Genomic DNA, 15,654 nt, shown 5'->3' on the forward strand with positions numbered 1-15,654 from the left:
ATAAACACTTTAAAACCAATTAGAAATAAAATAATAGTTAGTAATATACCATATATTCAGATCATCATCGTTCTGGGTTGCATTGGTCGTGCGATGAATGCACTATCGATAAGGGGCAATCGATGCCGGAGTAGAATAGGACAAAGAAAGATACCCACGCGTCCGAAGACCGGACTTGATTGTATCGCGTTATGGGAGCGTGGTTCATCCAATGGCAGATCTATATCGCGGGACTTAACGGATTTACGACCCGTGTTATCTCTCAAAGGTACCGACGAGCACGCACCCGTGATCGCTAGGATGGGATCGTTTAACGATTTTCTTCCGGAATCTTACTTACCTATACTCAATGCCGATGATTGTTCGACGTTTAGAAAGTACGCGCCATAAATAATCTCGTTTCGATATATAATCGCTCTTTCTGGAAAATTTTTAGACGAATATTTTAGTCAAATATTGGCGCGAGAGTAACAGTATCCCTTATTGAGATCGTACCGAATCATACACGTATTTGCATTGAATAGAATACGATAGAATATAATCTACATAGACAAAGTGATATACGTATAGAAAACAATTCACGGAAATATGAATTTCAATTTCCTCATTAAACTTGATTTCTTATTAAACTTGACGTGCAATCTTTTATGAATGTCGATTTATCAGAAAATTTTGGAAGGATAATCCTTGAATTTTATTAGTTTACAACTGTTTAAAAACACATTTTTAATTGGATGGAAAATAATACACCAATATTTTCTATTATGAATTTTGTTTAAAAAGATGATTATTTTAAATAGATATAGAGAGGATTAAATATATATATATATATTAAAATGATTTTTAAAACAGGATGAAGTCAGATAACTTCTTAGACTTCTAAAGATTATGCTGTTGGTTTATCACCTGGAGTGTTATCGCACTTATGTTAGATGCGAAGGTACTGAACGGTATCGTCTTGTCGAGGTAGACGTGGAACATCGTTATTTTCTCGGAAAATACATCGTTATATCTTCCTGTCGGTGTATATCGACGGATTCCTTCGTGCAAATGTTAAACGCTGCTAGTTAATATCAAAGAAGTCGTCGGAATGCGAACGAACTCGTTGCAATCTCGTTATTTATTTATCTTTACTTTTTTCTCTCGTGTTTTTCAATCGCTTATTTATTCAAAATTATTCTTTCAGAATGACGAAGTATCGTTATCGCACATCGATGAATTTTCGATGAATATTGCAACATTTTTCCGCCTCTTAATCTAGATTCTCGCGTCGTGGAGCAAACTTCGATTTGAAATATGAATTAATGTTTAATTTTCAGATGTTGCCAGTAAATAAACGAGTGTTTTATACGACCAAGCTGGCAATTTATTGTTTGATCGTTATATCGCAACGTTTCGATAATATGGTTTTGGTCCTTATCAAGTGAATTAAAATTACAATATTATAAATAATGATAAGCACGTTACAAAAATGAAATAAACAAAATTATGTATCTGCGTTATAGTTGACAAGTTGAAAGAGAAGAATTAATATGTCATAATGACAACTTCTGTGTCAACTTCTCTGTTTGAGATACTGAGAAAGACTAAACAACCTTTATTAATCTATCGTATATGTTATTTAAATTCTCTGTGTTCTTTTGACAGTTAATAAAGTTGTCATATTTTTAAATAAAGAACATGTCAGCTATTTCTCTCTTTATTACATGTTTTTTCAATTTCATGGTAAAAATATTGATGTCGCGAAACGGATTTTACTCAATAATTGTTTTCCGAGACACGTTATAAACCGTTATATTTATAAAAGACTTAATTTTTCGAAACACCGTGGTTGTCAACTATAACGCAGGTACATAATTTCGTTTGTTTCATTTCTGTAACGTGCTTATCATTATTTATAATATTGTAATTTTAATTCACTTGATAAGGACCAAAAGCATATGGTCGAAATGTTGTGATATAACGATCAAACAATAAATTACCAGTTTGATCGTATAAACACTCGTCTTTAAATATGAAGTTAATAAATTATTCCGCAGTTGGTAAAAATTGGTAAAAATTGTAACTGCAATACTATCCTTCGTAAACAAGAGAAAATGGATAAAAAAATAAAATATGGAAAACTTAAGTTTAAATAATATTATTAAAGAATATTAATCCGATAAAATATAAAATAATTATATTTTGTTATGAAAAAGATAGCATTTTTTTTAAATAGAATATGTTGATATAAGATTATACATAAACATACAATCTTCTATAAATAAAAGCGAAATTATTCTATAAATAAAAATTATGTATCTAAATTTATATGCTTCAAAAAGATCGTCAAAAATTCATTTTAGTCACTTACATCATAAACAATGATTCGTGCAAAAAATTGCTACAGATGCCGTTATCTGTAATTCATACACTGCGAATCGCTCATAAACATAGTACATAAAGATAACAAATCGCCTTGCTGCAGATTCCCGTGTGCAATATCGATTGCGTATCCTTTAAATACTGCAATCGAAAGTGCATCTTTGCCCCCAGATGCGACTGGCGAATCAGGTGTCATAACGCGACGTGTCGCGGATTCGCGTGCCTTTGCATAATCAAAATTGTTTACAGCTACGACAAATATCGATTGTACATTATGTCAAGAATACACCTATGATATTTTTCAATCGATGCGGTATCAATAGATTTATAAAAATTGCACGTTTTTTTTTGAAATTGCATTGCAATATTTAAACCTCGATGATAAATCAAAGAGATATCGAAAAGCTAGATAAAGAAAAAAATATATATATATTTGAATTATTTAAAAAATTTTTTATTATGCTCGATATGGATACAAAGTTTTTGTACAAATTCTACAAATGTAACATAGGTAATCGAAAAGTTGCAGACTACGTCGGCGCATACGTTGACTTTTATAACGAAAAAAGTGTTGATCACACGGATAACAAATTTCAGAGCCGCAAAATCGGTTTCTCGAATCTTCCGAAGATCGTTCATACGTCGTTTACCGATTATACCTTACGATCGATAATCTTAGACGCTTTGCAGAAAATGACTGGTTAAGCAGATGCTTAAAGCAGATGGTCCGCGAGAGATGGAGAAGCTACTTCGATCGATTTTACTCCCATTAAATAGCCAGATTTACGTGTCACGCGACATGACCGGCGCTTTATTGCTCGTGAAAATGGCAAGGATGTTATCCTGATATGTGTGTAAGATTATGTATATATATATGCACATCTTGCACCCTCGCCAATAGCTGTGCCTTATTTTAAGATCGTGGCTAAAAAAAAACATCGTTATACGTCTACAAACGTATCATGAGAAAACAATAGAGACGTGATATTTCTGGTATAATTGTCAAATCAAACGTTTACCATATCGATAAATCGATATGTGGCAGTACAGGACTCATGCGATGATTCGCAGCAATCACCAATTTTTTTACAGGATAGAATTATCTAACAATAAGATCTATAATACACGAGACAATATCTATTTGCCGCGTAGCAATCTATTGTATTTACTTAATGATAGTGAGCGAGATATTTGTTAAATTATCGAATTTATTGTCCGAGCATTCGGAAAGTTCGCGACGAGGATTCTTTCTTGTTGTCTTTTGCTTTTTCCGTGTTCTGGTAAGTTATAAGCCGAAATGAAATTTCAGCTGTGCTCTCACTCTCCATTTCGCATGTATTATAAGCACAGTGATGATGACTTTAGTTTATATCTTATTTACAGATAATTTTATCAGATTAAGAAAATTGCTTCGAGAGATAAAAAATTTCCCAAATTGTTATGGAATATTTATGTTTACATCTTAAATCTTTCTTGTTGAAAATATTTGTGACTTTCTTCAAATCGTCTCAACAATGTGAGAAGCGTTGTATTCGGCAAAGCGCAACGCGCCGTACATTTTCGTTTCGTCCACCCCATTGCTTACGGCGATGAGTAAGTTTCTCACGTCTACCGTGAATTTTCATTCAGCGAGCGGCCGGCGCAGATTTTCGTGAGAACCGTCTCGAGAGGTTTGTATAATGGGATACACCTGTGGAAAACAGGAGGAAACAGCCGGACGACCGCGACGCATTTACGGAGATTTAGAGCGAGCGTAGTGGCGCGGTTCGCTTCATCTCGACTCGGCGTCGGATATCGTCTGTGTTGCTTCTCTTCGGTCGTTTCTCCTCGGGTCCCACCGAAGGGGATTCTGTAAAACTCACAGGGACGAGCAAAAGGAGTATATACGTGTAGTCCTGAAGATTATCTTCCATAGTTCGTGAATCTCCTCCGATCTTGCGTCGTCCCCATCGCCTTCTTTATCCCGTTTCTCCTTCCTTATTCGCGCTTTGCGCTCGCCTCGTAAATGGCTACTTTTTTTTTCATCCTTTGCGTTATTAACTCCCACACTTATTTTGCTGCGCCTTATACGAGGAGAATAGAAAAGTACCATGTTTCGCCTTCGCTGAACGTCTTGGATATATTGGCGTTGAATTGATGTGGGAGAATCAAACGAGAAATCAAATGATCGATCGATGATTGTTATATAAGATATCGTCTCGTTAAAATTCAGTTTCTCACGGATAACGAATTAGTTTGAGCAATTTAAAAAATTATTGATTATAATTTCATATGTTTCATCGTGTATGAATGGAAAAAGATCCAACGATATAATTGATTAAAAATGTACGAGATACGATACTTTTGATGATTTTAATAATAAATTATTCTGCGCAGAGATTATCTGGATAAATATTCTGTAAAGTTCTTCATATTTATTTTCTGATAAAATTAATGCTTTAAATTATTAAAAAACTATCAAAAATAATGTAGAAATTTCAATTGTTTTTGTTGTTTAAAATTGAAACTTTATTTAGTCCATTTGTAAATTTAGTTTTGTTAGCCATTACTGGAAAAGGATGGATATTTTTAATCGAAAAAAAAAAAACTGGAAATAATGGTATTTTTACATCAATTTTGTCCATAGATTTATATATTTGGATGAAACTTGCCGTCGATTTGAGGAGACGCTCGCGTATTTAAAGTGCTCGAGGTGCTGATTCGAATCCGGGTCCAATAATTTAGACGGTTTCAGGGGGGATCCCGGCAATAATTTAACCCGCTAGGGAGGCCTAAACCGGCAGCTGCGCCACGACAGCAGGCACGGGGCGACGGTGTCGCGATAAACTCTCATAATTCACTTATGGGATATCCACAGCGTATCAGCGTCTCAGCGTCTCAGTTCCCGCTTGCTTCGCAATCGCGCGCGCTTAAACGCCAAGGAGGTCTCCATTGAATACGAATGCGTATTTCGTAACGTTTCTACGTATACGATACACAAGCGCAGGTATGCGATTATTCATAGGTATGCATTGTACGAAATTGTGCTTGGCGAGATGTACCGTGAGCAGAGACGGTCTGACGAAAAATGTAGATTTATGTAAGTCCCGAGGAAAAATAGGAATAATTTATATATTATATAAATGTAATAACAAAATTTATTATAACAATAATTGAGACAGATAAATATATATGATTTTTCTTTTAATTGATATTTTGAATACGAATGATGGATGATTAATATTTTAATTTAGATAATGAAATAATAAAAACAGTAAATTGATTTATTACGATTTAATTTATTTTATGAGAGAAAAGAGACAGGATCGGAACTTCAGCGTACATAATCTTAAGTGCGAATATTCTACTGGATCCCTTCTCGGAGCAGCTCTGGCAGAAACGAACGGCAGACGTAAATTTCGATACAACCTGCCGCGGGAAAGGCGGATAATTAATTCTATGCAAAACAATGCCGTGTATGGGTTGTGCGCGAGCTTCAAAGACGTCGCGAGAAAATTAAAAAATACGTCTGCGCGTGGTGTAACCTATCTTGGAATTAATGGGATAATTGTGAAGGTACGATGGGGAATTCAGTCACTGTCTGACTACGCCGAAGCGTCTCGCATCATTAGAATGCATGCGCGGTGAATAATAGCGCTTTGCAATCTTAAGAATTTAATGAAAGGAAATTCTGTGAAATTCTCAGAATCTTGTGATTTCACTTTCCTAATTTTCACAGGGCAATAGGAAGAATCAGAAATTTTTTAGTATTTCGTTACTACAAAACGTAAAAATGTAAAAAAAAATTATACGTATGATTTTTCCTCGTTTCTTGTAAACAATTAAATATATATAATTCATGGATGCAATCTGCGTATACCTACATAAGTATTGATAATTAATTTTTCATCCGCTTCTTGTGTTAACGGCGGTTTCGTTTAAATAGTCGTCCCGAGAAAATTAATAGTTTTTAAAAGCGTGATTTTTTTCCGATCAAGCCGGATATCGTTGCATTAATCCAATTATGAAGACAGTTACGGCTGCATTATAGTGATTGCGACCAGAGATACGTATCGCGTATCTCCTCATTCCAAAACTGTTTCTGCGTCGTGCAACGTGCAATCTGGCGGCCGGTGATGACCGGTGACGGTAGCAATGGAATGGCGCTTGCACAATAGGTTCGATTTGATACATCGCCATACGGCACCATTAATTTCGTAGCCTCTTGCCCCACAAGAACCCCTCCTACACGCCCGTCTCGTCCGTTCGGATTGCTATTCTCCGTCAAACGTCGTTCGCGTTAATAACTCATCCAAGTAAATAATAGCAGTTAACGCCATATAATCCGAGAATACTGCCCATTTACTTAGATTTCAGTGTTGTTCCAAGCGCAATTTGCATTCATCTCGCTCTCGAGAAAGGGAGAACGATTTTTTTTTTTCACCAGAGAGAAATAAAACGAGACGGTTGTTTAAACGTTGTCTAAACGTTTCGATTTTAAAATATTTGAAGGATTTTATCTTGTATACGCTTAATTTTGCGCATATTCTTGACACGCGTAATTTGCACTCATGCAAATATTTCTCACATTTTAAGAGATTTTTTTGCCTTTTTTATTGCAAACTCGATTTAATGCACAAATATAATTCCACAGTTATATTCTCAGAACTTTTATAACTATATTTTACAATTATATTTTCATAATTTTTATGATGGAAATTGACTGTGTGTGCGGTATTCGATAGAATTGTACGTAACATTATAAATATTGAAACACAATATTGTTTTAAACTATTTATATACATTTATTATACATTTATATACATCATACTTTGGATTAATGGAAATTACGATGGATCGATAGTGGAAAAATGCGTGTACGCGTTAGAACAATGTGAAAAATTCAAGCACGTTCTGACGTACTTAAATCGTGACGCTCGTTTCAGTTGTACACGAATGTTCATCCTCGAATATTCTCGAGAAGAGACACACGTGATTTGACTTTGGAGTTATTCTACGCATGCCGAGAATTTCATGCGCGCACAAGTGGCCTGACATCGTTCATCGAAATGTTCTGGCAAACTACACGACATAAACGATTATGTGATCGTGGTACCACCTATTTTCTAAAGCGGCATTATGTAAGATAGTTGACACATTGCGTTGGTATATTTACAAATTAAATAACACAATATATTTTTATATTAAATTCTAATTAAATTAATACAAAAATATTAGATTGCGACTGAACGTGCAATATTTAAAAATTTTTATGTTTGCTTTTTAAATTTTGAACGTTTATTGGTTTGACTGGCAACACAATTTTTTAAACACGTATTTATATTTAGTCAAGATTGTGTATTCTTTTTCATTCCAAAGATTTTCCTTATTCAAGTGTTCGGTTAGGAAAGATCTTCCGTTACCGTCAATATTTTGATTATCGCGCAGCACAATAGTAATCCACAGCGTTCGATGACGTGTTTACAAATCAGGCTCGATTGATGCTAACGTTCATTCGTTTCTGTTTCAGGAACAATGCCAACGTCGTCGTCCCGCCCACCGTATCGGCCGTGTCGAAGAAAGAGCCGCACGAAAACATCGCCCGGATAGCGAAGCGGTATCTCGACGATAACATGCAGCAGGCGTGGATCAATCCTCGTCTAATATCGATGGTGAGTGAATATAAATACAACGATTATGCGCCGGACGCACGTGCGCCGATCCGTACCTATTATACTTGGGCTGCGCTGAGGGGGTTACGCGCGCGTACTTTCCAAGCCGGCTAGCAAATTAGTTTGCGGCGGACTTCAACATTGGGAAAGTTTCGTGATTAATTTATTGGGCGGGAATACTACGTCCTCGCCGTTACGCGCAAGCCGAAACGCGGCGAGTTTCTAACTCGCCCGGACTATTTCTGCGATTTCTGGTTAGGAAGTCCGGACTGTACCCGGCACGATATATAGCGCGGGAGATCTCTCGGAGTATCAACGACAGTGCCGGGATTTTCACGGTGAAGGGAAATGTCTTTACGATATCGTGCAACTCGTCGTTTAGATCTGGAATACGGCTGCGGTAAGTTGGCAACAAGCTTTTACGGCATCTTGAAACGAGAGATTCGGTATCAAATGGCTTTTAGATTTTTGCATCGCGAATAATATTCGGTATTTGACGCATTTTGTGATCGCGCTCAAAATTTTAAATAAACAAATGTACGAAGTGTCGGATTTATTGGATATACTTGTTATAAGCGGAGAATGTGATTATATTAGAATATATCATAAGACTCGGACTTCAGTTAGCTCTCTCTTGTTGAATAAGAGATCGTTTTGTTAGTGAACGTAACGTGTACGTTTAACATGCCTTACGACAACAATGATGGACATGTTAGGTTTCGAGTTTTTTTTTTTTTTTCATAAAAGAAAGAATATCTCGATTAACAATCTAGAGTCTGTTACGGTTTCCGATGCATAAATATTGGACGGATCTTATGCTCCATTACGATGGACAAGTAGTTGGGTCGCTGTTGCTGACGTTTCGAATATTACAGAAATAAATCACACGAGTGTAGCTGCTGGTTGAGTGTCTCGTTAGAGTTGCAACCGAGCCACTCAAATCATTCTGTGTGGTTTTGATTTCAAAGCTAGCTTGGAATCAGGACGGGGCACGTAACCCAGATATGCTTTTCGCGAAACGTTAAAAATGTCTAAGTAACTGTAAATATTGGACGATCTAATTATCATTAAGGCTCTTTCTTTTTTATTATCTCGCTTTTCAGTGATATATCTCTTGAGAAGCGTATAATGAGCGAATGATAAAAACGATCGCATAATAAAAATTCTTTCATTCGCGTTACTTTATATTTTCTACTTGCTTTTTCATGAAATTTTTATACATTTTGCAGTGCGTAATCCGACTTATATATGAAATATAAATAAGAAATATAGAAGTATAAAAATATACTTGTGTATGTAACACAAATAATTTATATGTACATATATATATATATATACTCGTTCCATATCAGAAATTTATACAATTTATTTAAAAGAAAATCTTATCAAAAACATATTTATCGAAACATTTATTTGCCATGGATTTGTTTATTGTATTGGAAACTAATTAATGTTTATTACATTGGAAATTAATTAATGTTTGTTTAATCGTGTATAAAAATGTATTATATAACATCGTGCAAAGTAGTTTTTAATTTCTTCGATAATACTGATAGTGAGAGAGGAGAACGGCGTCATTATAGATGATCTTTTTTTTAGCTTCGTATATCTCTGCACTTCCGCGTGTGTAAATTGGAGGGAGGGGGGGGGGGAGGGGGAAGGGGATAGAATTATGCTGACACTCCATACACGGTGATCAGTTATGTTGTTGGCGGCTCGACGCGGCGGTTATAGGACTACACTTCGGACAGGTAGGTCATTAAGCGAGCCAATAACAAACCCGTGATCCGCATAACCCTTCGTTACGTTCGCGGGTGCTATTAGCCTGTGCAAGGCGGCAATCATTGCCGGCAGGTAGGACTCGTTTTGTAACGCGCCGAGGCAGGCCCTGGTCGCGAACTCGTTATTTCCACTCCCCCCTCCCCCTTCCCTCCACCCCCCCCCACCCGCTTTCCGCCCTACCCTCCCTTCTTGTGTACTTTCCTTTCGCGGATCCGCTCGTCGATGGCTCCTTCGCGGCACCTTCCCCGATCTCTTTTTGCCACGTAGTAGCAACCTTATGTAATGTCTCAGTTGCGTGTCTCCTCGCGTGCAGCTTGTTGCGCTGATGACTTGGCTCCGCGTGCACACCTGTATGCAATAGCACGCGACGAGCCTTTGGAAAAACATGAGGTGCAGCGATACGCATTATCACGGTATAACGAATCAGGAATCTTGCAAGTCAGATCTCAAATGCAAACATTGAACTCGTATTTTAAAGATATACATGGAACTTGTAGTCTCGAAAAAAAAAAAAAAAAAAAAAAAAAAAAAAAATGATATTATTGCAAATTTTTTTCTATATTTCTTTAATAAAATAAATAATAAAATGTATACCCATAGAGTTATATCTCAAATGTGCGAAGATACTTGAAGAAGTAACGTCTTTTAAGATACTTGATCATTTCCGACTGACATCGAAATGTTCATAAAGCAGATATATGAACTTACGATGCTGAACATGACCGAGTATGCTTCACGCATTCCAATCGGCAAGAATAGAAAGATCTAAAATTAAGCACGTCGACGGAAGATTTCTCCGACTGTTTCTCCCTTGTATATTCGTTTCCTGGTCCGATATCGATATTAGCGCGCGTATTCATCGGGATTGCGAAGATTTATGATCGTTCCGTATTACTTATGCCTGGCGGCTTTATTAGCATGATTGGTCGCTCCGAGGATAGATCGCTGCGCTTGCAACCGGATCTCGTTCTCCGGTTAGGAGCTCGATATCTCGATCTTGTCGATGCGATGGCTTGCTCCGAACTTAAAAGAAGTCGTTCGTTCGACGTAGTTACCGGCGCTTCGTCTTAGGAGCGAACGACATTATTTGTAATTTGTTACGAGGGTCGTTATAGTCGGCTTTAAATCCTTACGATCTTGCTGTCGCTGCCCATGACGACGGGGGACCCGCCCTCTCGCTAAGTACTGAGCCTTCGAGCGTAATCCAAACCTCGGTCTTAATGAATTTTCTGATTTAATAAGAGAGCGCGTATGTGTGAATGTACGTAGCCCCGACACCGGAATGTTACTAGCGATTGAAGAGAAGTCGCCAAAATTTGCATACGCATGACATGCGTTTATCAGATCGTAATCGCTTCGATAACGACTTCGATAATTGTTAAAATTTTTAGCGCGCGATGCAATTTATATTTTTTAAATTCAAAACGAAATGACGTCAAGCTAGTTTTTACATACAGCATACGGATTTTGTTGTCAAGAGCATAAATGTCTGAATACTGTCTTATTTTTCAAACGATTTTATTTCAGACGCTTGTCTCTCTTTCACACGTTACGAATCGCAAAAACTAATTCTCACTATGGCGACATATACAATATAAGTATGTGATTGATAATGAGAATTAATTAAGGAACGACTTGAGCACGCGTCTTATTTCTCGACTCATCTCAACCGTTTAATAATCTCGAAAATTTTGACGGTCTGGGTGGCTGTGTATTCGCACAGACGTGTCTATGTATGCGCATAGTACATACGGAATAGCTGCTTGGCATTTCGCCCGATGATTCTCCCGAGTGCCCTGCATTCACCGTCTCTAATAACAATAATAATAAGAAGGGACGGAGGGCCGTTTTAATCAGAGGGTTTGCCCACCCGATGTGATTAACTTAAAGGGCCGAGGAAGAGGGCGAGGAAAAGGGCGGATACCCGCTGTCATTTCAGGTGTTTATCATATCAGTGAACTGAGGGGTCGCGCTCCGTCATCCTGACTGGAGGATAGGGTGAAATCTTGGGTTTTGCGTATACCTTCGTTCATTGTTTCTTCCCGTACATTTTTCTGACGGCGTCTTTCTTCACTTTTCGTCCCTGTTTCATTATTAACAGTTCGAGCGTGAAAATGTCCTTTTATTTTATCGTGGGTATGTTCCGTATGAGAATGACGCGAGTGTTATATGCAATGTTAATTCGTCGCCACCAGCTCTGTCAAAATAAATAGAAATAACGGAAACAGAAATGAGTGGATAATGTTCTCGTTAAAAAAAAAACAAAAAAAAACAGACAATCTAAGAATGCATGCATTTTGCATTTAATTATTGTTGAGATAATTTTTTACTCCACATTTTTGATTATTTTGTTATTAAAAAAATCATTTTCTGAAAAATAAAGCAGTTTGCGGGAATGCGAAATCGCGCGCATTTTCTAAGCTAAGTACTTTCGTTCTGCGGAAAATATAGGCTTTTAAGGAGGATATAGTCTTACCACAGGAAGCAGGAAGGATGGAAAATGCGTGACCGTGCCCAACTGACAACGCCACTTTTCCTTTTGGCGCTAATGTTATGTCTGCGGAATTCCGCAGAAGAAACTCTCTTATTTCTCTTCCCAGTTTCCCTGCTCTCGCTCATCTTACGCCTTACGCTTTATTCTGACACTCTAATTAACAGGATTTTCCCGCGAGTCTTTAAAAAAGCGCGCTCTGACAAGTACTTGATTGCCGAGTCGATTCAAATTTGCAATAAATTTTTTAAACATTGCGCCATCTCTTCATTTATGTCATCAATGAATAACTATAAATACTGTATAAATTGAAAGAGAAAAATCTGTTTTGTTATCCTCTTTTTAGCTATAATTTTTTTACATCTTCTGCGTTTAAAAAAATGTCTCTAAAGTTAAAAATTGACAATAGAAGACAGTTTGGTTGATAAAAATTTGTTATTCAATTGAAACTAGTAACATTATTTTTAACACTATTTTTAACTGTTAGAAATTTGTGACATAAGAAGAAAAAGATATTAATGATCGAAGTTGTGTTCGCGCAAATATTTTCTGCGTTAGCAATGTACAATTATGCCGCTCTTCACACCCGCCGGTTTTTATATCAAATAGCACCGGTTAATCTCGACGAAGCGGAAAAAAACTGGTTGCTTTCGAGTCGGACTCTTTCGTCGTCTCCGAGGGATTATTTCGCGACGAGACAACCCGAGTGATATCGAGAATGTCAGTACTTTCGTCGTCGCGGGATTACTCGTCAAAGAATTTTTCACACGAACGGTAGCTCCGATCGCGATATCGATGGCATTTTTGTAAAAGTCATGAGACGCTACGCTTGTGTTTTATTCTCGGATCAACGGTATCGCAAAGCGGGTGGGAATGTATCGGGTGCTTTATTCGCGCCTCAGGAGAATTTATAGACGCCGTTTTATATCGCGGTAGCTTGGTCTTCCGCGAACAAAATTATTTTCTCGATAATTCTGAAATGGAGAGCTGATTTCACTTTTCGAGAAAAATGTAGAGAGAGAGAGAGAGAGAGGAAGATAGAAATAAATAAAATAGAAAACAATAAAGTATGATTTTTCAAACTAGTTAAAAGCGTATATAATGGGGGAATCTCATATTTTTATTTTTTACACTCTAATAGATCAGTGATCTTGAAATTATTTGATATTTATTTTTCGCGAGATTAAGGCGGCAATATCACTTGATAGGTCAAAGTTTATTGAAGACGTTAGCGTGGCGGTGGGAATAGTTGAGATAAGCGCGATGGCAGATAGGAGGTTGCTTTAATATTCGGCTTTGTTCGCTTCATTAGCGCGGCACAAAAGTGGCTTAAAATAATTGAGTCTACCCCCGGGCATAATAGCCATTCTGATGTCCCATTGTTGCCGGGCCTCGGACTCGTGATTCGCGGCATTATCAATAGGTGCTTATTTCCTCATTGTGCCCGCGCCCATTGTTTTTGTTTAATTTTTCAACCCCATCTATATACTTTCGGTCCCCTTTTCCATCGTTGTTGTCGTTCGTTCCGCGTATCCGGCTACGATCGCTGTACGAAAACGCAACGAAAAATTGATTTATCGTCGGATAACCACACGCGTCTTAAAGTTTTTCTGCCGGCGAGCATTTTTGCCGCTTTGCCGGCAAGGAATGATTTATCATCGGAAATTTCTTTATCATTCTTCTTGCTGATTTAGTCGGTACAACGTCTTTAATTTTCAACCGTGGACCGAAGGTGCGGATTCGTAAAAAGCCGATGGTAACGGGACGATTAATATGCGATGCTCTCCTGGGATATTTCTTTAACTACGACTTCGGAATCAATTTTTCTGTAACGAAAATTTAACTGGACGCTTCATATCTTTTTTACCATATTTTTATTTTCCATTTTATTTTCAATATCATGATAACTTTGTCTTCAATCCAATTTATAGAATTAAAATTAAAATGTTGTTAAATGACGATTTTCTGAAGCTTTAATTAATAGTTAATAACTTATTAAGCATTAATTACTGTTAAAACTATTAATTAAAACTATTAATTTATTAACGTACTAAAGCTTATTGTTAGCAGATTTTATAATATTTTTTACGTTTCTCGTGCAACATGAACTGCATTACAAATTACAGTTTAATGCCATATAAAATTAGTGCTGCTTTTTCTATTTCCTATGCCTTTTCTTTCTGTTCCATCAAAAAGATGCAATGATACGCGTCCTTACGCTCAAGCTGTGCAGGGCACGCGCGCGCTCCGAGTTTAACGTCCCAGACGCAATGCTCTGTCTGTGTTTAATTGAATTTTTAACGCGAACGTTTCATTTCGTCGGCGTAAATGAAGACAAAGGTCGCGCTTTTTTAATTATCACATTTTACAAAACGAGATAGACCCACCCTCGAAGGCATATCACTGGCGTTTCTTGTCCGCGGAAGCGCTTCAAGGGCTGCTACTGGGTAGGGAAAAAACAAACCAGCCGAAGTAGCGGATTCATGAATTTGCATTCGTAAGGCAGAAACAGTACTCTGAAACGGGTTTTTTTTTTTTTTTTTTTTTTTTACACTGTGATCAATAACGTTATTAAATAAGCTTAGATTTATTTTTCTTTCTTATTGAAATATATACAAAAATATATTTCATTATATACTAATATTACACATTGTGTCATTGCAGAATAAGATAATTATCTTACCAATATATCGAAGAATAACCAACCTGAATCAACATGAGATCATTATTAAGATAGTAACAAAAAATCAAGATTATTATTATTTTTTTGGGATAAAAAAATGTAAATTATTTTTAAAAAGAATCTTTATCTCTCAATTTTACTGATGTTATAGCTTTTAAAAACTTTCCGTTTTTCGTCGCGTGCATCGTGGAACTCGCAACCAATATTTTTCGTTGGCTTTTCCGATAATATCCGGTCGACGGAATCATCTAGTTTATGGTAAATTGGCTAAATTCTTATATGATTTTTTTTCGGCTCTCTCTTCCGCTTCTTCATTCTTACTTTATTTCTTTCCGCTCATTATCCTCGCGCTTCTTTTAGCCTCTCATTTATCGTACATCGTAAACCTTAGCGCAAAGTATTATAATCCGTTTTTATATCCTCTATACTACAAGTAGACGTCTCTTTTTTTCCTTGTTACACCGAGATAATCAAATATCATCGAGATTATATTAGTTTCGATCTCTGCCGCGGTGTTGCGTCGAAAAACGAAGTTGCTTGCGATAACCAGAGAAGGAGCGGCAAGTAATCAATGGAACTTTAGATTGATCTTGTACAATTACCATCTAAGAGCGTACGCCTCTGAAATTCGCGTTGACGTTGTTTTCGTAGCTGTACGCCGCAGAGCTGCGGCCCGTTGACAG

General features: G+C 37.0%; 1 protein-coding gene across 4 annotated transcripts in view; it reads left to right on the forward strand.

Annotated features, from left to right (window-relative positions):
* LOC138937728 (kinesin-like protein KIF26A) overlaps nucleotides 1-15,654 on the forward strand; it is a 317,690-nt gene that overhangs the window by 73,580 nt on the left and 228,456 nt on the right. For all 4 annotated transcript variants that reach the window (XR_011447562.1, XM_070304263.1, XM_070304264.1 and 1 more), the window contains exon 4: nucleotides 7,874-8,015. Coding sequence is in view for 3 of the 4 variants with exons in the window: in XM_070304263.1 (XP_070160364.1) it covers nucleotides 7,874-8,015 (142 nt within the window). In the remaining variant the exon portion in view is untranslated. The remainder of the gene's footprint in view (nucleotides 1-7,873; nucleotides 8,016-15,654) is intronic.

The sequence above is a fragment of the Polyergus mexicanus genome, unplaced genomic scaffold (assembly GCF_030449975.1).
Source record: "Polyergus mexicanus isolate NDT 795.1 unplaced genomic scaffold, iyPolMexi1.0 SCAF_11, whole genome shotgun sequence".
Classification (NCBI taxonomy): Eukaryota; Metazoa; Arthropoda; class Insecta; order Hymenoptera; family Formicidae; genus Polyergus; species Polyergus mexicanus.